Raw genomic sequence first — 24,468 nt, 5'->3', positions numbered from 1 at the left:
ATTAAAAAAAAAAAAAAGTTTCCAGAATTAAAACAGTCAGTATTCAAAATTGCAGAATACAATGGTCGACAAGGCCCTAATGTCACAGTTCACTTGCAAATGAAAATGCACAAAAGCAGCTAAAGATCACTTCTTAAAATTTTTTTTATATATATATATATATATATATATATATATATATATATATATATATATATATATATATATATATACACACACTACCGGTCAAAAGTTTTAGAACACCTAAATTTTTCCAGTTTTTATTGAAATTTACACAGTTTAATGTCTCAATGTACTCTGAAATTAAAGCATAGAACAAATAGACAATTGGAGATAAAAAAGAAATCATGGAATCGTTTTGTTTAACAAAATTTAATCTAAATTTTTGACTCATCAAAGTAGCCACCTTTTGCAGATATAACAACCGAACACACTCGTGGCATTCTTTCTACAATGGAAATCAAATATTGTTCGGAAAGTTCTTCCCAACACTGTTGCAGAAGTTCCCACAAATGTGTTGCACTTGTAGGTTGCTTTGCTTTCACCCTTCTGTCCAGTTCATCCCAAACCAGCTCGATGGGGTTTAAGTCTGGAGACTGTGCTGGCCATTCCATGATTTGAAGCCTACCGTCTTGTTCTTTTCTTCTAAGGTAGTTCTGACATAGCCTGGAGGTATGTTTTGGGTCATTATCTTGCTGTAGGATGAACCCCTGACCAACTAGGCGTATACCAGAGGGTATTGCATGGTGCTGCAAAATGCTGTGGTAGCAGTTTTGGTTCAGGGTGCCACTCACTTTGTGCAAGTCGCTGACTCTGGATCCAGCAAAAGAGCCCCAGACCATCACGCTTCCTCCTCCATGTTTGACAGTTGGTGTCACACACCAAGGAACCATCCTTTCGCCTACTTGACGGCGTACAAAAACCCTGCGTGATGAACCGAAGATTTCAAATTTTGATTCATCGGTCCATAAGACCTTCTTCCAGTCTTCAGTAGTCCACTGGCGGTGCTTCATGGCCCAGGCAAGCCTCTTTTTCTTATTTTGCCATCTTAGCAATGGCTTTCTTACTGCCACTCGACCTGTCAAACCTGCAGCTCGAAGTCTTCTCTTCACAGTTGAAACTGAGGCTTGCTTACTTCGACCAGTGTTAAGCTGTGCTTGAAGCTGTTGTCCTGTGAGCCGCCTATCACGCAAGCTGTTGACTCTCAGAAACTTGTCTTCTGATTCTGTTGTGGCTTTGGGTCTGCCAGACCTCTTCCTGTCAGAGTTTCCTCCAGTTTCCAAGTGCCTTTTGATGGTGTAGGAAACTGTACTCACTGACACCTTGGCTTTCTTTGCAATTTCTGTAAAGGAAAGACCTACACTTTTAAGGGTTATGATGGTCTGTCTGTCTTCCTTTGTTAATTGCCTTTTTCTCGCCATTATGAGAGCAATATACTACTTCCTGCAGTACAATACTGTCCAAATAATGCTTAAAAGGGTGTAGTAACACAGTCTGTTCCAACACTGCTTTTATACAGACAGAGGGTTTGTAAGTAATCAACAAAAGTTAGGACACCTGTAGGAATTGTTAGCATCAACTTTCAAGGCTTAATTTACTTCGTTTGCTGCAGAACAGCTGTAAGTTGTTAACCCATTACTTGTTCCCTGAAAAAGGCCTTTTTGTCTAAATCTGAAATGTACATTATTTTTCAGTTTTTGGTAACCTAAACTTTTTTTTTTTAACTTCTGGCAGTTTACCGCTTACCTTTGTACCATTTCAGGTTATTCACTGGACTTGAACTGCTTAAATTTCAATAAAAACTGGAAAAATGGGGGTGTTCTAAAACTTTTGACCGGTAGTGTGTGTGTATATATATATATATATATATATATATATATATATATATATATATATATATATATATATATATATATATATATATATATATAATCACAGTATCTAAAACTGTTTAATGATGAACTGTTTTACATTACAGTAGCTGGAACTGGAGGAAGTGCTGTGTAACTGCACAATAAAGCAGTGCTGGGACGAACACAGGATTCTCATGTTCGGATATTGGCTCATAATTTAAATATTCATTCGACTATTCATTCATTTTTTCTAAAAGTAATAAACATTTATATTACTCTGTACGCAGGCAGTGAAAGCATAGCAGCAAGGGTAGGGGGAGTGACCGTGGCCGTGGCCCTGTATGTATAGCTTTATTTTACAGCAAGACCTTACAATATGTAAAATGCTAAAATGGAAAAATATCACAGGAGTAAAGATTAAGTTGTGTAGGACTTACTTTACCACAGTGAATTCACTACAAAACAAAGGATGCCAAATAGCAGTTCAAGTTAAATGTTTTATTTATTCTCGAAATAAATAGTACAGAACGTTTTTTTGTTTTTTTTTTCATTCCTTGCCATTGCCGTTTCTTCACAGTAAACAGAGGCCATCAACACATTTTTATAAAGGAATAACATAAGGTTTACTTAACATAAGAGGTCTACTGACTGGGTTAATAGTTTGTAACTGATATTTGTAGCCTCCAACCTTGTGGTAGTTGTACAAGCATTTGTTGTTGTTCAAACCAGTTTCAATGGGCAAGTCGGTGCCTAAACTACCTGGATAAATCTAAAGAAAACACAACTTGAGTGGAAACAACATCTGACTTCCAATGAAGTTAAGCAAAGACTATAGAGAAATGAAGTAAACAGACATCAAAGAGTATTTTTTTCAATACAGTAATATTGTAAAATTATAATTGAGTGTGTGACTGTTTGTCTGGCTGTATATGTCACACTTTTTACAAAAATCTAGAGAACCATTCTGTTTTGTTATGCATGAATTTCACTGTTATTAAGTGGAATAATTAAAGAAACAATAAGAATTTACCTTGAAGGCATCATTTGACTAGCTAACCTCTTGCTATTTTATTCCCTCTGGTACTTCAAGTTATTTTCTAATTATTCAGGCAGTAGGTTTTGGATTTTGCTTTTGGGTACCTTTTCACATCAGTACAGGACTATGAACAAGGCAGGTTTACATTAACTTCATGAGGGGAAGTCAAGATGCATGCAGCGAACGAAAAGGCAGTTCTTTATTCTAAACAACCTCCAGCTGTAAGCAATAACCTACCAGATTCATTGTACATTCCAAGACAGAACCTATACAACTTTTTTACTGGAAGATGTTTATTTTTCAAGGTAGTTCTTTGAGCATGTGGCAGCCCCAGTATTAATGACCTTTTCCCAATTGACTGCCACTGGATAAATATTTCACATTACAAGTTCTTCTTTTTTCATTATAAGGAAATAACTCTCTAAAGTACTTTCCACCTGGTGTTCAAGTTTCCTCAAAAAATATTCATATGTGTGGCCTTCAGGTCTATTCAAGTATGAGTAAACAAATGTTTTTGTGTATTGCTGACATGGCAAAGATAAATGAGGTATGTAAATGTCAATGTCCAACTGTCATAAACTCTTACTAAATTCATAAGCTTACTAAAACTGTCAAACATAAATTCTTCTGCTGCTGATCTGGGTAATCATTGTAATTAAATGTGCACATGAATGACTGGGAAAAAGCTACTGATGCCTATTATTCATAGACCCTTATTCATACATTTTAGTAAAGTAACTGTTTTGGGTACAATTCTTATTATTTATTTCTTAGCAGATTATTATTTATTTATTAGCAGACGCCCTTACCCAGGATGACTTACAATCGTAAGCAAATACATTTCAAGTGTTACAATACAAGTAATACAATAAGAGCAAGAAATACAATAACTTTTGTTCAAGTGTGACAAACCACAATTCAATAATACAGCAGATAATAGTGAAAGTTACATCAGGATATGTTTAAATAGTGATAGTTACATCGGGATATGATTAAACACAAAATACTACAGGTTAAACACTTGGCAGATTACAATATTCTGAAGTACAGGATTAAATGCAGTAATATAGGGGGCAGATAAGAGCAAAATAAAGCACATTTAAATGAAGGGTGATAGTGTCCCAGGATACAAACAGAGGAGTTCTACAGGTGCTGTTTGAAGAGGTGAGTCTTAAGGAGGCACCGGAATGTGGTCAGGGACTGGACAGTCCTGACATCTGTAGGAAGGTCATTCCACCACTGCGGAGCAAGGGTGGAGAAGGAGCGGGCTCTGGAGGTAGGGGAGCGTAGCGGAGGTAGAGCCAGTCTTCTAGTGCAGGCGGAGCGGAGAGGTCGAGTGAGGGTGTAGGGAGAGATGAGGGTCTGGAGGTAGCTGGGTGCAGTCTGGTCAAGGCATCTGTAGGCTAGTACAAGAGTCTTGAACTGGATGCGAGCGGTGATCGGGAGCCAGTGGAGCGAGCGGAGTAGTGGGGTAGCGTGGGCGAAGCGAGGCAGAGAGAACACCAGGCGGGCAGCAGAGTTCTGGATGAGCTGGAGCGGACGGGTGGCGGACGCAGGGAGGCCAGCCAGGAGGGAGTTGCAGTAGTCTAGGCGGGAGAGTACCATGGCCTGGACCAGGAGCTGGGTAGCATAGTTGGTGAGGAAGGGTCGGATTCTTCGGATGTTGCTCAGGAAGAATCGGCAAGTATGTGCCAGAGTGGAGATGTGCTGGGAATAAGAGAGGCAGGGGTCCAGGGTGACTGCAAGGTTCTTAGCGGAGGAAGAGGGAGAGAGTGTGGTAGATTCCAGAGGAACAGAGATAGAGAGATCAGAGGAGGGGGAGGAGGAGGGAAAGAAAAGGGGGTCAGATTTAGAGAAGTTGAGTTTGAGGTGATGCGAGTGCATCCAGGCGGAAATAGCAGACAGACAGGTAGAGATACGGGAGGAGATGGTGGAGTCAGTGGTATTAATATTTATTAAGTTTTTAAATGGGACTGTCCTTGCTACTGTATTCTGGTAATGCACAGCCTTAAAATATTAGTATGTTGGGCAATATAATTATTCATCTATAGTAATCTACTTCTTAATGTGGTGTTAATTTTAATGATTTCAAAAGAGTAGTTACTATATATAGCTGAGTTTGTATTTTATCATGTTTACTGTCTCTTGCTAGCTCTGAATTTAACAGACTTCTGCATTCCTGGGTTAGAGTTCCCTACTCTAATCAAAACTATTGAGAGGCGAGTCTCAGGGGCACAGACTCCAAACCTTCCATAACCAAATAATTATACATTTATAATTAACAAAAGACAATAGGCTAGGCTTAATATTTCTATTTCGCTTTGAATCTGATAAGAGATTTGATTAGCTGTGCAAAAAATAACTAAGAATGGGGTTTCTAGTGGCAGCTGATGCTGACATGAGAATGTTCTTGTCAGCTCCCAAAAAAGCTTGAAGGAAATCTTCGGGTGTCGACCAAATCCTTCGGTGCACATTGTGCGCGTGTGTGCAACTATTCTTCAGCTTTGGCTAGTCTGCGACAGTGAGAGAGTATTTGAGACGTTTAGGTGAATGTATATGTTGGGACCAAAACATTTAATTTTGTTTTGAAGGATATTTACATAAGTTTATGATACTCTTGGTTCTGGTTTTAAAGCTTTATAAGCAAAGGTATTTGGATGAAAAATACATACATTAACTTGCCTGGGTCAGAAACAAAGCAACAACTGGTTATGTAAGTTTTAGGACTCTTAATTTAAGTGATATAGATGGAGGTCATTTACGGTACAGCCTGCCATTCAGAGGCAGGGGAAAGTTGCTGACAGCAGGCATGCCTGTACACTGTTGACTGCATAGGTGACAAGAACTAACCATAACATCATAGCAGCACACTTACTTTCTTCTAAATTTAGTGTGTGAGGGCTACACAAACAGATGTCCTTTTCATCACTCAAGTATGTGCATGCTGCAGATATTTGAATGATTTGGTGTTACTTGTAAAAAAGGAACAGAAGGCATCATAAATAACCTGTCCTTAATGTTTACCTTATTTCTTATAAACTGATGTAGTAGTAACTAACAAATCATTCCTATTACTAAATTAACAGCATGCTAATTAGAATAAAATATAAGACAATTATTTAAATTGAATTTCGACATGTTTAGCTATATTTTATGTTTATGATAAAACAAAGGACTCAATGATGAATAATTGTTACTTGTAGTTAAAGGGTACATAAGAACTTTATTTTATTGTTACATGTTCCCATGTGTTGCTACAACTGTTTCCGTATGGTGTGTGTTGTTGTGAGATGGATTTACCAGTGAGCAAGAGGATGATGGGAAATGTAGTTCTGAGAGGTCCGTGCGGGTACATGGGAAGCCATCTTGTGGCAGGGAATGCAATTTAAAAGTTTAAAAAAGTGGTCAAAATGTAAAAATAAATAAATAAATAAAAAAATACACACACCATACGTACAGTTGCAGCAACACATGGGAACATGTAACACAATAAAATAAAAAGGTCCTTCTGTACCCTTTTAATGCACTTTTAATCCTATTACTTTGAGGTTGATTTTATGGAACTGATGCTTTTTCATTACAATTAGGTCGGTATGTTGATATGGAGAACTAGAGAATCTGGCTGAATCTTAAAAATAGAAAGAGGCTCTCTTTGGGAAATAGATACAGCTGCTTAGCAGTGGTGACTGGTGGCCCAAAAAAATGGATAGGCAGAAAAAAAGGCAGATGACTTTGGGTCCCCTTAAGCCCTCAGCAGCAGTAGAATATTACTATTGTATTCTGACTGACAACACTTCATATCTTATGTTTTACCACAATTTGGCTGTTAAATGCATTATCTTCACTAGCCAGCAGAGAAACGAAAACAGTAGTCCATCATAGTTTATTCTAATAAATGTAACTGTTACACACTGCCAGCGTATGTTTAAAAATCCACATTAATATAGCATTTAGATTTCAAGACCATCACTTTAACATATTTTGCATAAAATATTTTCTAAATAAAGTTAAGGCAGGAGAAAGGCAGACAAAAAAAAATCAAGCACATCTTAACTCCTTTAGAGTTGCCATAGGCCACTTGGTGGCCTCCCTGACTAGTGCCCTTCTCGCCCGGATACTCAGTTTTTGAGGATGGACTGTTCTAGACAGATTCACAGTTGTGCCATATTCTCTCCATTTCTTAATAATGGACTTTACTGTGCTCCGGGGGATATTCAATGCCTTGGAAATGTTCTTAAATCCTACCCCTGATTTGGTGCTTTTGAAGAACCTTATTCCGGATTTGCTTTGAATGTTCCTTCGTCTTCATGATGTAGTTTTTGTGAGGAAATGTACTAACCAACTGTGGGACCTCGCAGAGACAGGTGTATTTAACCTGAAATCATGTGAAACACCTTAACTGCACAACAGGTGGACTCCATTCAACTAATTACTTCCAAAGACAATTGGTTGCACCAGAGCTTATTTAGGTGTGTCATAGCAAAGGGGGTGAATACTTATGCAATCAATTATTTTCTGTTTTATATTTGTAATTAATTTAGAACAATTTGTAGATTTTATTTTTCACTTTGACATTATGGACTTTTTTTGTGTTGATCAGTGGCAAAAACTCCTAATTAAATCAATTTTGATCCCATGTTGTAACACAATAAAATGTGGAAAAGTCCAAGGGGGGTGAATACTTTTGAGAGCCACTGCTCATGCTATTTTAACATAAATACATGTATTTATTGCATCGAATTACATTATCTTACTGTCTGGAACCTTTACATTATACAGTAGGCTACATCATGTAGTACAACAGTTCATAGCTCCTGAAGACTAACTCGCAAGAGAACGCTATTTTACCCCGTTTTACCCCATTACAGTCTTCATGATAAGGAGTACATTGAGTCATGTCTCAGTAATTTGCAAGTTATTACTGGGACCGACACATTGATGATCGAGCCAGATAAGTTACTGCATTATTTATTCTTCACATATTAATTCGAGTATCATAATACATATGACAGAGAAATACCTTGGGAAATATTTAACAGATACGGTGACCATATGTCAGTCAGATCCTTTTGTTCTCAGAAACTGGGCGCAACAGCAACGCAAAATGATGACTCATCTACCAAAATGACAGTATTGCAAAGACTGAGATAGAAATTACAAAAGAAGAGAAAATATGTACAAATGCATATTGTTGACCTTGGAGAGAAACATGCCCTACTATGATCATCACATTATAATTTATTAAAAACAAATAAATAAATAAATAAGTGGAAAATCAAAATCTCTTCCCTGGCTGAAGTTCAAAACTAACAAACATAAAATCAGCACCTCACTTTGCCACAGAATAGACCAGAATGGTAGAATAGGTAAAGCTCATAGCTGAAAGTTTGGGACGTAGGTTTTAGAGTTAAGTTGATTGTCACAGTTTATTTTTAAATTGTTTTTATTTTACATCTGGAGCTGCTTCACGTCGGTTTCTTTAGAGGGAGGAGGTTTGTTTTCGTTGCCAAGTTCTGTCTGGGAGGTCTGCAATTTACAAGGCGGATGACCTTAGCTTTAATTCCCATAGAACCATTTTAGGGACTTGATCAGGGGAAAGCCTGGGGAATCCAGCTTTAATTTACTCTGCAGGGCTAGTAACAGGACAGACCTGGTTCATAGAAACAAATCTTGAAAGATCTCTATCTGAAATAAGTGCCCAACTATAGTGGTCACTTAAATTAGATTGTGTGGCCTATTTTAATTATCTCAGTGGAGAATCTTAATACAGTCCCCTTAACTTATCAACCTGATTTTTTTTGCTGACAATTAATTTTTTTACTGTTAATAAACAAGTGAGTAAATAAACACTGGGGGCACAGCCCAGATGGCTTTACAGTATATAGTGTTAAAGAACGGCAGTGTTTAGATCCGCTAATGTTTAGGCTACATCATTAAAATAGATAATTTAGATGCAAAGACTGTTGTATTTCTTACTGCATGAGTTTAAACTACAGTTGTACGCCTGTTATAATAATGTCCCTGTTTATTAAAGTGAATATTGATAGGACTGTCAATTGTCTTGTCTTTAGGGCACAGTTGCGAACAAATAAGAGTTAGAAAAAACTGGGTTTGTTTTTTTTGTTTTTTTTACACTGTGCTTGCAAATTATGTCCAATTCATTAAAACAAATTATAGAAAACTATGAATATGAAAAAAGAATGTGGCCATCACGAAAAAAATATGTTTTTTCATCAGACCATCCTGAGAATTCTTTTTTTGCGAGGCTGCCATCTTATTCAGTTTCCTTTCTTTTCTTTTTTTTTTTTTTTTTTTTTTTTCAAATGTTAGGGCAGCAGCTGGGCTGCAGACAGACACAACAGTGGTTGGTTGCACTTGTTTGGGCATCCGATGGTCTGCCATGTGTCTTTTTTTTTTTTTTAAATAATAATTATAAAATGTTAAATAGATTTTTAAATTTTTTAATTTTTTTCATGAGTGCGAAAGAATTGGACCTGACGACCTGAAAAAGGATTTAGAATTCGATTTATTTTGTTGTGAGGGGATCTTCTTTCATGAGGTTCTTTCGTTGCCGTGAAATAATAATCTGATGAAGAAAGAGTTTGGACAGCCACTGCTGAGTCCTCGGGAGAGGTTTGCCCGAGACGGACAGCACTTCCCAGGGCAACAGTGTGAGGTACCTCCCTTACATTTTAATTGCCGATCTCTCAGCCTCTGTTCAAGTTAGAAAGGCAAGAGACCCCTCATTGCGTTCCTCTGCTCTCTCTCTACTGAAATATGGAACTGGTTTGTATGTTTTGTTTTCCAGTGAAAACCGATAATAAACACATCTTGATGTTTATTTTCTAAACACAAATTAAACTATATAGTGATCATAGTTTAAACATGCGGAAGTATTGAAATGCTAAACACCTTGTGTGAATAGATGAAAAAAACTAGTCATGTATTATATATAAATATATATGTCAGTGTTTAACATATATACACCTGTGATGTGTTTAATCAAGTTTACAAATCTAGCCACTTTTACTTGTTGTGCTCTACAATAGAATATACAGGATCCCTTTCAAGTAGGGAATATTAACCATTACAAAATGGGTGTTTCCCTTTTAAGACACTTGAACCTGAAACTTTATACCAAAGACATCTCGTGAAAACTGTCTATTTTGTGTACTTTTACCCTGCACTTAAATCCAATTCAATTATGTGTATCGGTCCAGGTTCCTGATGTGATTATAAGCTTGTTTCAATTTCAAAAAGAAAACTGGACAGGATTTACTGATTGACACTTAATAGCAGCCAATAACCACTCTGGGCTGTCCTCACTGATTGGTAGATATGGGCATTTGGGGCGGGTTTAGTATCCTAGGAGATCTCAACTGATACTGTTAAGTGAGTGTCCAAAATGAATTAAAAAAAAATCTACATCAATTACTGCAGCGGATCGTGTACAATAATTTTGCATTCTACTGGTGGTAGACAATTTTGTACAACCTGCAATGTTTCATTGGATCACATATGTCAAGCTACGATCCAGCGGCAATCAAACTAAAAAGGTTGCGGATAGTGCATTGCTTCAAAACAAAGGTAAAAAAAACCTTTTTCTTAAACAGTGGCACGTGCCAAACGTAGTAATGTTAAATTAGTTTCGCTCAAGACAGACGGCTACATGTGGGACTGATTTGAAACAAAATAATATGTACATTAACAAAGCAGGTTACTCTTGATCTCTGCATCATCATCCTGTATTTGTTCACAGACGCATATTCTCAGTAACTTTTAGAAGCAACAACACAGATTACATTCTTGACGGTAAGTTAATAAGTACAAGACATGTTTTTAATGTCATAGAATATTCGATTTCATTAAAATGATATTGATTTGTTATCGTGGGGTCCCAATCGATAAATAATTTGATTATTAGCAAATAGGCACAACTGTAAAACCGATGGGGGCCAAGGTTGCCCCAATTGTTCCTACTAACTTTTTTTTTTTTTTTTTTTTTAATAAATTTAGTCGTTGCCAATTATTTTTTATTATTTTCTCCCCACTTTGAAAAGCCCAATTATTTTAAGGCTCAGCTCACCGCTACCACCCCTGCGCTGACTCGGGAGGGGCGAAGATGAACACACACTGTCCTCCGAAGCGTGTGCCGTCAGCCGCCCGCTTCTTTTACACTCTGCAGACTCACTGTGCAGCCGCCTCAGAGCTACAGCGTTGGAGGACAACGCAGCTCTGGGCAGCTTACAGGCAAGCCCGCAGTCGCCCGGCCAGACTACAGGGGTCGCTGGTGCGCGGTGAGCCGAGGACACCCTGGCCGACCTAACCCTCCCTCCCCCGGGCGACGCTCGGCCAATTGAGCGCCGCCCCCTGGGAGCTCCCGTCCACGGTCGGCTGTGGAATAGCCTGGATTCGAACTCGCGACATCCAGGCTATAGAGCGCATCCTGCACTCTAGCGAGTGCTTTTACTGGATGCGCCACTCGGGAGCCCTGTTCCTACTAACTTTGCTTCTGTTTTTCAGGCACAGTAAAAGTGGATAAAAACTTGCTTGGAAAACACAAGCTAAGTTAGTAGAAACAATTGGGGCAACCTTGACCCCCGCCGCTTTTACAGTTGTGCTTATTTGCTTGGTGCTGGCCAGGGTTGCCCCAATTGGTTCCTATAACCTTTTTGATATCTCCACTTTAAATGGCTGGGCACTTTTGATAACTTGGCATTTTTTCACATTTCCAATGTGTTTTTCTTTCAGATAAAATACACAAGCACAGTGCAACTTGAATAGATCATATCAGTTCAAATAGATCAGATGTAGCTTGAATACATGTGCCCTGTTACACAACTTAAACAATAAAGAAAAGATTAGTAAAAGTTTACTGGAATGGGATTAATGCATAACATATGTGGACCCTTCAGGACTGAAGCACGTGGATTTATTTTAAGTATTCCATGTACTGGGAGCATGTTACTATATAAATGGAAGACAGAATGCCATGAATTCACTCTTTTATATTCCAAGGGAGCAGTGTACAGTTGTCGGTTCTAATGAAAAATAATTTGTACAACCTGTAGCCCTTCTCATTCAACACAGTGTATGAAAACTTTACGAAAAAATATCGGAACTAATCTTCTCTGATCAATAATAAACTAACGTTGCTGAAGAGGTTGATCGTGGCGGATGAACAGTTAGGGCAGATGTGACGTGCGGATACGCGATGAATTACTGTACATGAGAATCATTAATATATGTTTATTATGTGTAATTTTTATATACTCTGTGTGTGTATCTATCTATCTATCTATCTATCTATCTCTATCTATCTATCTGTTCAGTTACTAGTTCCCCTATATGTGGTATCCCTTTTCAGCAGTTAACAGAGATGCTGTTTTTGAAACAGAAAGTGAGAGATTTAGTTATTTTAAATAATGGAAATTAAGACGCTTGAGGTAATGCTGAACTATGATCCTTACACTCGCTGCTGTTCTTTGGTCTCCCCCCTTGTTTATACATAGAAACTACTTTAACACATGCAGGTAGCCTATCCTTTAATTATAACTTTTCACAACATATCAATCAGCAAGCAATTCTAAAGAGGTTAAACCTAAACTTCCATGCAAAACATTAAAATCCTTGTGATTGTCTTGTGGTGTCTGATGCCTTTTTATTTACACTGTAAACAAAATCAAATGGACATTTAAGAGTGTTGAGCTACTGGTTGAGCCCTCTCCGTTGTAGTTATGTGATTGTGCAGATCAGTTGAGAAAGTAGCAAGCAGTTACTAGTAGCTAGGAAATAGCCACCCTTGTACAATTCCTGAGAATTCCTTCTGTTATGCCATGGAAATGTATGTGATTTAAATGTCATATTTTCTGTCACTGAAACTGAAAACATGCTATGTCCAAGTATAGCTGTGGGATAGTCTCATCTGTGAACATTTAAAGGATTGCCCAATGCTTGCCTGCATTCTCAAGTTTCCATGGACATGGGGAAATAACAATAAATGGCACTAATTTAAAATTAGACCAAGTAAATACGCCTGTATGGCCTGGAGGTACCACACAGATGTAATTCAAGCACTTGAAGGTCAATAGTTACAATAACTGTAACAATAATTCCTTTTAAAAAGTCAATTTACCACAAACTAATTCCAAACATGTTTACATATTGTCGAAGAGTATTATAAACACAAATTATATAGGGGTGAAAAGTTGCAATGTATGTTCATGATGGTTCTAAATGTAGTAACTGCATGACATTTTAACTGCATTAGGGGTAGGGGTTGCTGTGTAAATAGCTTGCCTTTACCAATTTTAAGGTACGAAAGATGTGTCCCACAAGTACAATTATGCTAGCTTTCTTATTTTTGCAATAAGGTGAACGAAACCGGGTTTAAAAGTTTGACCGGTTGGATCTGGTCAGGAAATTTTCCTTGTTATACTTGGAGTCACTCACAAATGTATTTTAAGAAACTATCTCAACAACCGTTCAATTCCTTGTGTACCTTAAGGGGTTACAAAATATTCAATTATCTAGTCTTGTACAGTAAACACTTGAGTACAGTAATCAATGGTGAGAAATCTTAAAAACCCATATGGGCTCATCCCTTTTCACGCTAGTCATTGTTGTAGCCTGGAGCTACTTAACCCACAGTGGCTGAGACCTATTACCCCCTTGTGTTAAAACACAGATGTTAAATGTAAGGGCTAGGATATGATTTATATTCCCATTCCCTAATTCTTTAATTGAGTCTGTGTGGATATGTACTAGTGAGAGATTTACTGGATTACTAATGCTGCACTTAATCCCCAAATAAATATAAAACATCTTAAACTTTGGTGTTGTAAAGTCCTCCTAATGTACCTCCATTCCCTGCAGCACAGCGACGTGTCTATCTATTCTACTGCATTGACCATCAACAAAGTTGGATCACTTATCAGGATTATCACACTAAAGGAGTATCTTTAATGACTGGTATGGAAAGCAACCGAATGATTTGCATCTGACCAGCAATATGCACAGAACCAGGTGTACTAAATACCATCTGTTTAATAGTAAATATCATCAGTAATTTTTGCCACATTCAAGAAAGGGGGAAAAAAAGATAAAAAGTCTGGCATTTATTATTTTGATGTATAAAGTACAATATGCTAATATAAAGCACAGGTGCAAAGACCCAGATATTAATTACTGTATGAATAAATAAAATACATGTGTTTTGAGTTAGGAAGACACATTCAGTAAATTAAATGTTCTAATTAAGTTGTATTCAGGACTGTACTTTGTGGTAAAATACTTGAAAGAGCTATAATGACTGGTTTACTTTAAGTGTTTCCAAGGAAGGAGTTTTCTGTTTTTGGTTGTTTAGAAAACATATTTAATTGCAACTATTAATTACCTAATCACAACCAATCACTATATGCCTGAAACGTCTATACAACAGATTGTGTTTTTCATAGCGTTTTCTGTTGTAAATACTATGTGAAAATGCTAAAAATGTGTAGAGAAATTACAGGCAGTTAAATCTCCAGGTGTTTTGCCTTTCATCAGCATGTATTAGAAAATACATTTTTCATGGTAGACTGCTATATAGCTGTTATGGTGAGTGAAAACTAACCTTCCACCTTCTACAATAAACAAAGAACAGTTTCCATTGTAAACACATGGTATTTGAGAGATAAGAATACCACCCATTCAGGTGTAACCAGCAGTGAATACTGTAAATGGTCTGTGGCACATAAAAAGGATAAAGGCTGCTACACATCAGACGTGATGCGACAAAATGAATAGACCCAGTACTTTTGCCAAGTATCTTTCACACCACAGGCGCAGTTGCTGCATTTGTCCCATGGTGGCCCCATGCAAAGCTTGATTCCGGGGATTCTATTCCATATTCTATTCAATGCCACAGGCTACAGGTCAGAGCAATATTGGTAATATTTTGCCTGGATACCATTTTGTATTGCCTGGATACCATTTTACTTAATTAAGTAAAAAAGAAGGGGATATAAAAACTGCCAAAAAGTTCAATATTAATAAAAAAAACAAGTTAGAACTGGTGAATACAGTATGATTAATTTGAGGACTCGCTAATAAAAGCAGAGACGGCAGAGCAAAACACAAAACAGTAATACTGTGCAACAAATTACCATTAATGTGAAACCTGATCCGGGGAGGGACTGAAGATAAGGAAACTCTTCGGTCCTAATCCACTGACAGGCACTCCCTTCTGATGTTCTTTACATGTATGTATAAGAACATAAGAAAGTTTACAAACGAGAGGAGGCCATTCGGCCCATCTTGCTCGTTTTGGTTTTTAGTAGCTTATTGATCCCAGAATCTCATCAAGCAGCTTCTTGAAGCATCTCAGGGTGTCAGGTTCAACAACATTATTAGGGAGTTGGTTCCAGACCCTCACAATTCTCTGTGTAAAAAAGTGCCTTCTATTTTCTGTTCTGAATGCCCATCTAATCTTCATTTGTGACCCCTGGTCCTTGTTTCTTTTTTCACGTCGAGAAAGTCCCCTGGGTCGACATTGTCAATATCTTAGTACAACACAGTTTTGTGTGTGTGTGTGTTTTTTTTTTGCGTTAATATTGTTTTCCTTCACAGTCAAAAATCACTCCCAATGCGCTGACTTGGGTTACCATGGGCGACCACTCCAAGTGTAATATGGTTGGTCCTGTATTGTGGGCGTGTTGTGTTGATGAGTTCAGAGTTCTTTGCTCGAAATAGAAGTAAGGTACAGTACTTTTTTTGGTACCTTTTTAAACAGTCACTTTTTATGACATTTGAACAGGTTTTAATATATTTGTAATCATTTTTTAGACTTGCTTGAAATAAAGTTTATTAACTGAATACAGCTTGTTTACTTATCAGTAGTCGTGACTTGGTGTTATACCCGCCGGCCTCTGAAATTTCGCAACAGACTTGAGCAGCCCTGTCGGCACACCAGTTGGGAACCTCTGCTATACTGTATGATTGCAGTATCAGCTCGAATATCCTGAAGCCTACAATATATCAAGAAGTGAAGCAGTGCTTTTGCTGAAGAGATGGATAAATGCAGCATGCTACAACCCACATACATGAACCATATATGCTCAGTCAGTGGGTGCTTTGTGGCTAGAGCTGCATGGGGAAAAAATAGGAGATGAGGAGAATCCGGCAGGAATTAACATAAGTTGAACAACAATCGATTTGACTAAAACGTTACCTAATAAAAACAAAATGTGGTGTTAAAATGTGTATCCGAGTGGCGCATCCGGTACAGGCACTCTGCGTGGAGTGCAGGATGTACCCTATAGCCTGGACGTCGCTGATTCGAGTCCAAGACTGTGGATGGGAACTTAAATAATAATTGGATATTCTAAATTGGGAGAAAATAATACAAAATAATTGGTGACTACTAAATTAAAAAAAAGTGTATCCACACCAACAGTAAGCAGAGCAAATAAATAAATGTCACTCTTCTCATCTGACGTTTTAGTTTTTTGTGTGTATTTAAGCAGCACCCTTTTTTTCAGGCAAACCCTTTACTTTGTATTTCACCATTTAACACTGGAACCGTCGCGGTTATACTCATACCTAAAACCGCCACCGGCAGTCATTATGATGGTAGATTTGAAACAACATCAGTATTAATATGAAAGAAACTATCGGATACAACTCAACAGTTTTATTCAAGCACATCATATCAAACATCTGCACAGCCAAAACGCTGTATTTAAATGAACAATTAAACATAAAAGGGGTTATTTTCTAACTTACCACATATAAAGCACTACTTTATATGTGGTAGAGTTCACGTTAAGGCAGAAGTGGGGGAGGGGCAAAATAACAAGCAATATTACTGTAATATTTTTAACATTACCTAGATAGATTATGTTTAGAATTAGGCATGTTTAAAATTCAAAAGGCACACCACACAGTTATGTTAAAGAATCAAGAATTGCAGTTAACATTTATTAAATGGTGAAATTCAAAGTAAACAGTTTGCCTGAAAAAAGGGCATAAGTCCACTGCGTAAGTCCACTGTAATGTCATTCTACGTTTAGAATTGGGCATGTTTAAAATTCAAAAGGTAAAGCACAGCACACAGTTATGAAGAACTGCAGTTACAGCGTTTCAGCCGAAACATTTTGACAGAAAACTACAAGCTTAACAGGAAAGCGTAATCAATCGTCTGTATTTTGTCGGATCCAAAATGAAAAGTGCTTACAATGATTTAATCAACTACTGTACTGCACAGCTTGTTCTACTCACTTGAAGCGCAAGATATGAAATTTCAGGCATTATTTGCACATAGTTTATTTTCTTTATTTATTTATTTTTTTTGCGCATGGTTATTAGAAACGGTGAAGAATTGACATTCAGCTAAAAGTGGGGGTGGGGCGATAGTTCAAACATGGGTATTGACTCGGCAGAATCCGATGTATATGCACATTAAAGTTGTGTGTGCAAAAGTATGCATGTTCAATGAAAGTGTCATTCATATCAACTAAATTTTTTTCACATAAAAAATGTGTTCGTTACACAGAAATAAAATACATTAAATTTTTAATTTAAGTTTGCAATGTAAATCCTGTGTGGGAATCGAACCCAAGACATGCCTTGAATGCAGCTTACAATGCAGACACCCTAGCTTTCACGCCACAAATTGCTGGTAGCAGCAGGCAGATCTTTCCCTAGCTACTTATATAATCTTCAATTTTTAACAATACCAGTTTTTTTTTTTTAATTCAGTAAAAATGGTTTACATTGTATGAAGAGATAAGACAGTTAAAATAGTAAATGTGAATTTACTGATAAATGTAAGTTACAAATTACAGATGGAACCCTAGTTAGACAAGCTGTTAAGAAAGACGTGATACTGTATTTTCGCTTATTTAATTTCAAATGTCATAAACTATGTTCGTTGTTGTTTTAGGGGAAATATCCACACAAATGAAAGCGTAAAACTGTAGCAACAGCACTACGAAATACAGCCTGCTGTTTTGAGAATAGTATTGAAACTTATTTTCAGTACTATATTCAGTTTAAAGTTTTTCATTTAAAAAAAAAAAAAGTGAAAGCAATGAACTGATATGTATGGGCATACAAATAAAAAACAGTGCTTCACTTATTTGAATCAGTTTTACATTTAATGTACTTGTATATAACGCTTCAGTACCGCTGTCAGAAAAATACTCTTTTAAATAAACCTTGAAAGTGCAATATATGTACATGTATTGCTGTTTTTGTAAACACATGAACTCTCATTAATATGAACCATTGCTATGTTCCCCAGCTGTTCGGATGAACAGGCTTCTACTGTATGTTATTCTTAGTTAATTTTTTACTGTTGTTGAAATCATATAGTGCGTTCCGGCACATTTTTTTGGGGGACTCGAGCACTGATACTGTAACGTTTTCATGTTTAGGACGTCGTTCTCAGGGAGATGGTGTTGAATACTCAAAATACCGTTCCTCTCAATATAAGCTTTTTTTTTTTTTTAATCCATGTGATACGACCATCTCAAATGATTGTTTCGCCAGCAAAATAGAACAGTCCTAACCTGGGCAACGTTGCAGGTTGTTGACAGTATGTTAACCAGTGTGGTCACACAAGTTGTTGCCATAAACAAAAGTTGCTTGTGTGACCAGGCCTTAACATCCAAAGTAGGTAGTAGTTTTGCTTTTGGTTCATGTTTTTGAATAGAAAAAGTGTAGAGAACAAATAGCAAATACACATAATAGGACACTGTCTACAAAGCATTAACTTGTGTATCTCAATGTATTGATGAATCAAATGAATCTCAAGTGGGTAATAGTGTTTTTGGTATTTTATGGATCTGTATCTTCTAGAGTAATTTGACCAGTAGACATTACTTTGTCAAATGTTCATTATAAAAGAGATTACTACAACTCAATAAGTAAAGTACTGACCCTGCCTTCTCTTTTCTTGCAGTTAACCGATGGAGGTAAGGCAGCCAAGGCCAGCATTGTAGTTGGAGATGTGGTTCTGTCTATTGATGGGATCAGCACTGATGGGATGACTCACCTGGAGGCACAGAACAAAATCAAGGCGTGCACCGGTTCCTTGAACCTGACTCTGCAAAAGTAAGTCTTAATTAATGTATTAGCATTACTAAAAGGGTTAAAAGGAAATTGATGTACCCCTCTCCATCCGTGATGGAATCTTTCATAAAGATATTTGACAAAGCCACATTTCTACTTTTTCAAACACAAACTGTCTCGTTTTCATTCACTTGACAACACCCACAATTCGTGGTTTTCAGCCACTTTTAACAAATCTGTCTCTGTGAAGATTTACAATTATCCTCCACACCTGTTTTTTTGTCCTTTTTTATTATAGATAATAGCCATGTATTATAAAAAAATAATAGATGGGCTTCAGTGAGTTAAAGGACAGTTTACAAACTAGGTTTTAGTTTGTGATGTCACATAAACCCTAGATGGAATTATTTTCCTGTAACTCACTGAAGCCCCTATATATATATATATATATAAAAAATACACAGTGCCTTAAAGTCTTCGCACCCTTGAACATTTTTCACATTCTGCTTTCACAAAAGAACTCTGGGATAAAGTTATTGAAAGGTACAGATTGGGGGAAGGCTATAAGAAACTTTTAATGTCTTTGAATATCCCTTGGGGCACTGTCAGATCCATCATTTTAAAGTGGAAACAGTTTTGCACCACCAAGACACTGCCTCGATCAGGCCGTCCCTCCAAAGTCAGTAGCCGTGGCTTAAGGAAACTGCTGAGGGAGGTCACTGTGAGGCCTAAGATTACTTTAGAAGAACTACAGAGGTCTCTGGCTTAGATTGGGGGAAGATGTTGACTGTTCAACAATTTCAAGAGTACTCCACAAACATGGCCTGTATGGGAGGGTAGCAAGGAAGCCACTGCTGAAAAAAAGCCATATGATGTGCCACATAGCTTTTGCAAAGAAACACTTAGGGGACACTGTACGCATGTGGGAGAAGGTTTTGTGGTCTGATGAGACCAAAGTGGAACTTTATGGTCTCAATGCTAAGCGATATGTGTGGCATAAACCAAACACGGCACATCACCCTGCTAACACCATCCCTACAGTAATGCATGGTGGTGGCAGCATTATGTTTTGGGGATGCTTTGCAGCAGCAGGGACAGGGAGGCTTGTGAAGATCGAGGGAAAGATGGATGGTGCAAAGTACAGACAGATCCTGGAGGAAAACCTGTTCCAGTCTGTCAGAGACCTGGGACTGGGGAGAAGATTCACCTTTCAGCAGGACAATGATCCTAAGCACAAAGCAAAAGCAACAATGGAGTGGCTCAGCAAGAAGAAAGTGAATGTCCTTGAGTGGCCTAGTCAAAGCCCAGACCTGAATCCTACAGAAAATCTGTGGCAAGACTTGAAGACTGCAGTCCACAGACGATCCCCAGCCAACTTGAAAGAGCTTGAGCTATTCTGCCAAGAAGAATGGGCAAAAACTGCACCATCCTGCTGTGCTAAGTTGGTAGACACTAGCAATAACGACTCATGGCTGTTATTGCTGCAAAAGGGGCTTGCACCAAGTTTTGACTCGAGGGTTGTGAAAACTTATGCAATCAAGACTTTTTGTTTTTTTATTTTTAATTACTGTTTGAATATTTCTATAATTGTTCTTTCACGTTGAAAGTGTAGATGTTGTGTAGATCAGTGAAACAAACTCTTACTTTAATGTACTTTGAATTGTATTTTTTAGGCAGTAGAATGTGAAAAATGTTCAAGGGTGTGAAGGCTTTTTCAAGGCACTATGTATATAATAAAATCTAAGTGTGTTTTTTTGGCTGGTTTAAAAAACACAATTTGGCTACTTTTTGACTTATTGCTTCCAAAATTTGGAGGGGCATTGCAAAAAAATAAAAATCTAAGGGCTGCGCTTGATTAGCCTCCCCCAGCTAAGTCAGAGACACAGGGAAAAACATGGACCCACATTCCAGCCCACCGGCACTTCATTCCTCCCCCACCAAATCATAGCTTATACACCTTTTTTCCCTGCACATTTACAATGTTAACCATAGGGCACAAAGTGCTATACTATGCAAGGGCAGTAGTTCATTCCAATCTCCACGTGTCTGCACTGGCTGATATACAAAGCAGCTTTAAACCAGTGTTTATGTCCACAGTAGTATGCAATGTTTATAAAGAAATGTTAGCCTTATTAAAGTAGTACTAGTTTGTAATAGAAGTTCCTAAAGTTCTCTTCATTGCATCACAAGGACGACTGACTGAATCAGACAGTTGTGCAGGAGATGTGTGGACTCTTGACTCTACAAACATTTTAAATATGTGCCGGTTATCAGAGACTGAATTGGACCGTACCATCAAAACTGCTATGTAGGGAACCGGACACTTGTTCCTAGTGGCAAGGTGTAGAAAGACTCATTTGATTTCCCCATGGAAAAGAGATCGCTTCATTGGTGCCCAGGCACTGAAAATAGAGCGGTCGGGCGCCATGTATGCAATATCATAACAAACCGGTAAAGATTCTTAAGTTAATTCTTAAGTCAAGGTTCACCTGAGTGATTGCAATGACATAATACATGTTTATTCTCAGGGTCTTTAATCAATAATGGACACTACTCTTGATTATTTTCTCAAAATAAATATTTATAAATAAAATAGCTCTTCATTCCATTATTATCAGTAATAAGGAAAAAAAACTGATACATTTAGTTAATGAAACATGATCTGCTTATATCCACTTGTTTCTTGATGTTTTTAGAAATGTTGTAAAAACATATATATATATATATATATATATATATATATATATATATTACACACACACACAGTACCAGTCAAAAGTTTGAGTACACCTGCTTGAAACAAGGTTTTTCATGATTATCTATGCTTTTAACTCTATAAACTTGTCTATAAACACTTAATATTTCATTATATGATACGTGTACTTATATAAGCTGATAATCATAAGTGAATTGCATTCAAAAATTATTTTTAAATGAAAATGTAAATCTTGTCAATTTCAATGAAATGGTCACCCAAAGCAAGGGGATTTCAGTCCGAAGCCCAAGTCAATTAAAAGTCTGAAATGTGTATAACACAGTGTTAGAACACTGGCCTAAGTATAAAAGTGTCTTTGTTAGATGTTCTCCGAGTTAACTAGCATGTTACCTAATTTGTCACCAATTATTGTTAACAGGTGGGGGTCCATGATTACTATAAATATAGGTAGCATAGGCACAAGTTTGTCATTCCTGAATGTAAGGGAGCAGAAAATGGCAAAATATGCTCAGTTAAGCAAATAAAAATTACTTTCAGAAATGAAGGTCAATCTTTAAGACAAATCGCAAGAACTTTGCAAGTGTCTGTAACTGCTGTGGCCAAGACCATCAAACGATTTGAAGAAACTGGCACTCATGAGAACCGAACAAGGTCAGGCAGGCCAAGGATGACCTCAGAATCAGAGAACAAGTTAATTCTAGTCACAAGTCTGCGAAACCGGCGATTAACTGCCCCTGAAATACAAGCTTAGCTAAATGCTACTAGAAGTACAGATGTTTCAACATCAACTGTTCACTGATTGCGTGAAGCTGACCTAACTGGAAGAATTGCTGCAAAGAAACCATTGTTAAGAGTGCAGAATAAGAGGAAGAGACTTGCCTGGGCCAAAAAACACTGAAACTGGACTTTTGAGGAGTGGAAGTCGGTCTTATGGACCGATGAGTCAAAATTTGAAATATTTGAGTTCAACCGCCGATTATTTGTAAGACGCAGAGAGGGTGAGTGCATGAGTTCTGCATGTGTGGTTCCCACTGTCAAGCATGGAGGAGGTAGTGTCATGGTCTGGGGTTGCTTTGCTGGTGACAGAGTTGGTGATCTTTACCAAGTCCATAGCAAGCTCAACCAGCATGGCTATCATAGCATACTTCAGAGGCATGCCATTCCATCAGGATTACGGCTAGTTGGGCAGTCCTTCATTCTTCAGCAAGATAATGACCCGAAACACACCTCAAAGTTGTGCAAGAACTATCTGGCGAAGAAGGAAAGTGAAGGACAACTCAATCTAATGACCTGGCCTGCCCAGTCTCCAGACCTCAATCCCATAGAACTTGTATGGGACAAACTGGACAGAAGAGTCAAAGCAAAGCTACCCACAAGTGCCCTACATCTCTGGGAATTGCTGCAGAAGAGCTGGGAAGACATGTCAGGTGATTTCCTGCTGAAACTTGTTAACCGAATGCCTCGTGTTTGTGAGGCTGTTATTAAGGCAAAGGGTGGCTATTTTGAGGAATCCAAGATTTAGAGACAATTTTCAATTTTCTTGAACATTGCTTTGATACTCCTTATGTTTTGTTTTGTATATTGTAACATGTGTTTTCATTTTCAAGTATTTACAGAAACGTATACGACGTAAAACATTGTCAATTATGAAAAAACCTAGTTTCCAGCAAGTGTACTCAAACTTTTGACTGGTACTGTATATATAAACACATGAGACAGAATCAGTGTTTTAATATAATTAGTCAAATACATCGAATTTACAGTGTTTTCCCATTTCTTTTTTGTATCTAAACAAGTTCTTGTGATGTTTTGGTTTCTGCGTGCTGCTGTATATTAGTCTAAGCCAGACATTTTGATTCCAAAGTTGCTCTCACTTTCAACATGTGTCGGTATGGCTGGCATTATGACAGGTCTGGACACGGTTACAGATCCCTGCTGGTGGCTCTATCTGTCGCAGGGTTTCTGTTACAGAGCCTGACAAAAACAGTCTAGTACCAATGACTCCAAAAGTTTAAAAAGTGTCCAAGAATATTTGAGAAAAAAAACTCAGAATTTATAGCTGTGGATAGGTTGGTTCATATGTTTGATAGTATTTTACAAATCGCACTTCCCTCACTTTGTATAAGAAAATGTTGTTTTTCTAGAGATATGATTTAAACCAGTTGAATTCAGAATCCAAATAGATTTCAGTGTTCCAAAAATACTTTACAAATTAATGCGTCCTTAAACGGCGTCACTTGACTTTCACAAGATTTACTACATTACTACCGTTATATACATATTAGTGAAAGTGTACTTTTTAAACAGTTGCATTTGTACTAGTCCCAATTGATCATACCAATTCTCTAAACACCTTATTTGGTACTTGCCAACATTGCTGAAACAGCAAAAACAGCGATGTTGTTCAGATATCTACAGTGTGTGTGTGTGTGTGTGTATATATATATATATATATATATATATATATATATATATATATATATATATATATATATATATATACATATATACAGTACTGTGCAAAAGTTTTAGGAAGGTGTGAAAAAATGCTGTAAAGTAAGAATGCTTTCAAAAATAGACATGTTAATAGATTATATTTATCAATTAACAAAATGCAAAGTGTTTAATCATACACCTGACTATATGCCTACAATATCCCTGACTTTGTGCAAGTGTACCTAGAAGAATTGAATGTGTTTTGAAGGCAAAGGGTGGTCACACCAAATATGGATTTGATTTAGATTTTTCTTCTGTTCACTCACTTTGCATTTAGTTAATTGATAAGTATAATCTATTAACATGTATATTTT

The 24,468-nt window shown here is 37.3% G+C and overlaps 1 protein-coding gene across 4 annotated transcripts in view; it reads left to right on the top strand.

Moving 5' to 3' along the window:
- LOC117409409 (PDZ and LIM domain protein 5-like) overlaps positions 1-24,468 on the top strand; it is a 196,221-nt gene that overhangs the window by 51,506 nt on the left and 120,247 nt on the right. For all 4 annotated transcript variants that reach the window (XM_034905766.2, XM_034015408.3, XM_034015405.3 and 1 more), the window contains exon 3: positions 18,833-18,984. In XM_034905766.2, coding sequence (XP_034761657.2) covers positions 18,833-18,984 — 152 coding nt within the window. The remainder of the gene's footprint in view (positions 1-18,832; positions 18,985-24,468) is intronic.

The sequence above is a fragment of the Acipenser ruthenus genome, chromosome 2, assembly GCF_902713425.1.
Source record: "Acipenser ruthenus chromosome 2, fAciRut3.2 maternal haplotype, whole genome shotgun sequence".
Taxonomy (NCBI): Eukaryota; Metazoa; Chordata; class Actinopteri; order Acipenseriformes; family Acipenseridae; genus Acipenser; species Acipenser ruthenus.
This window is presented reverse-complemented; position numbering and strand designations above follow the sequence as displayed.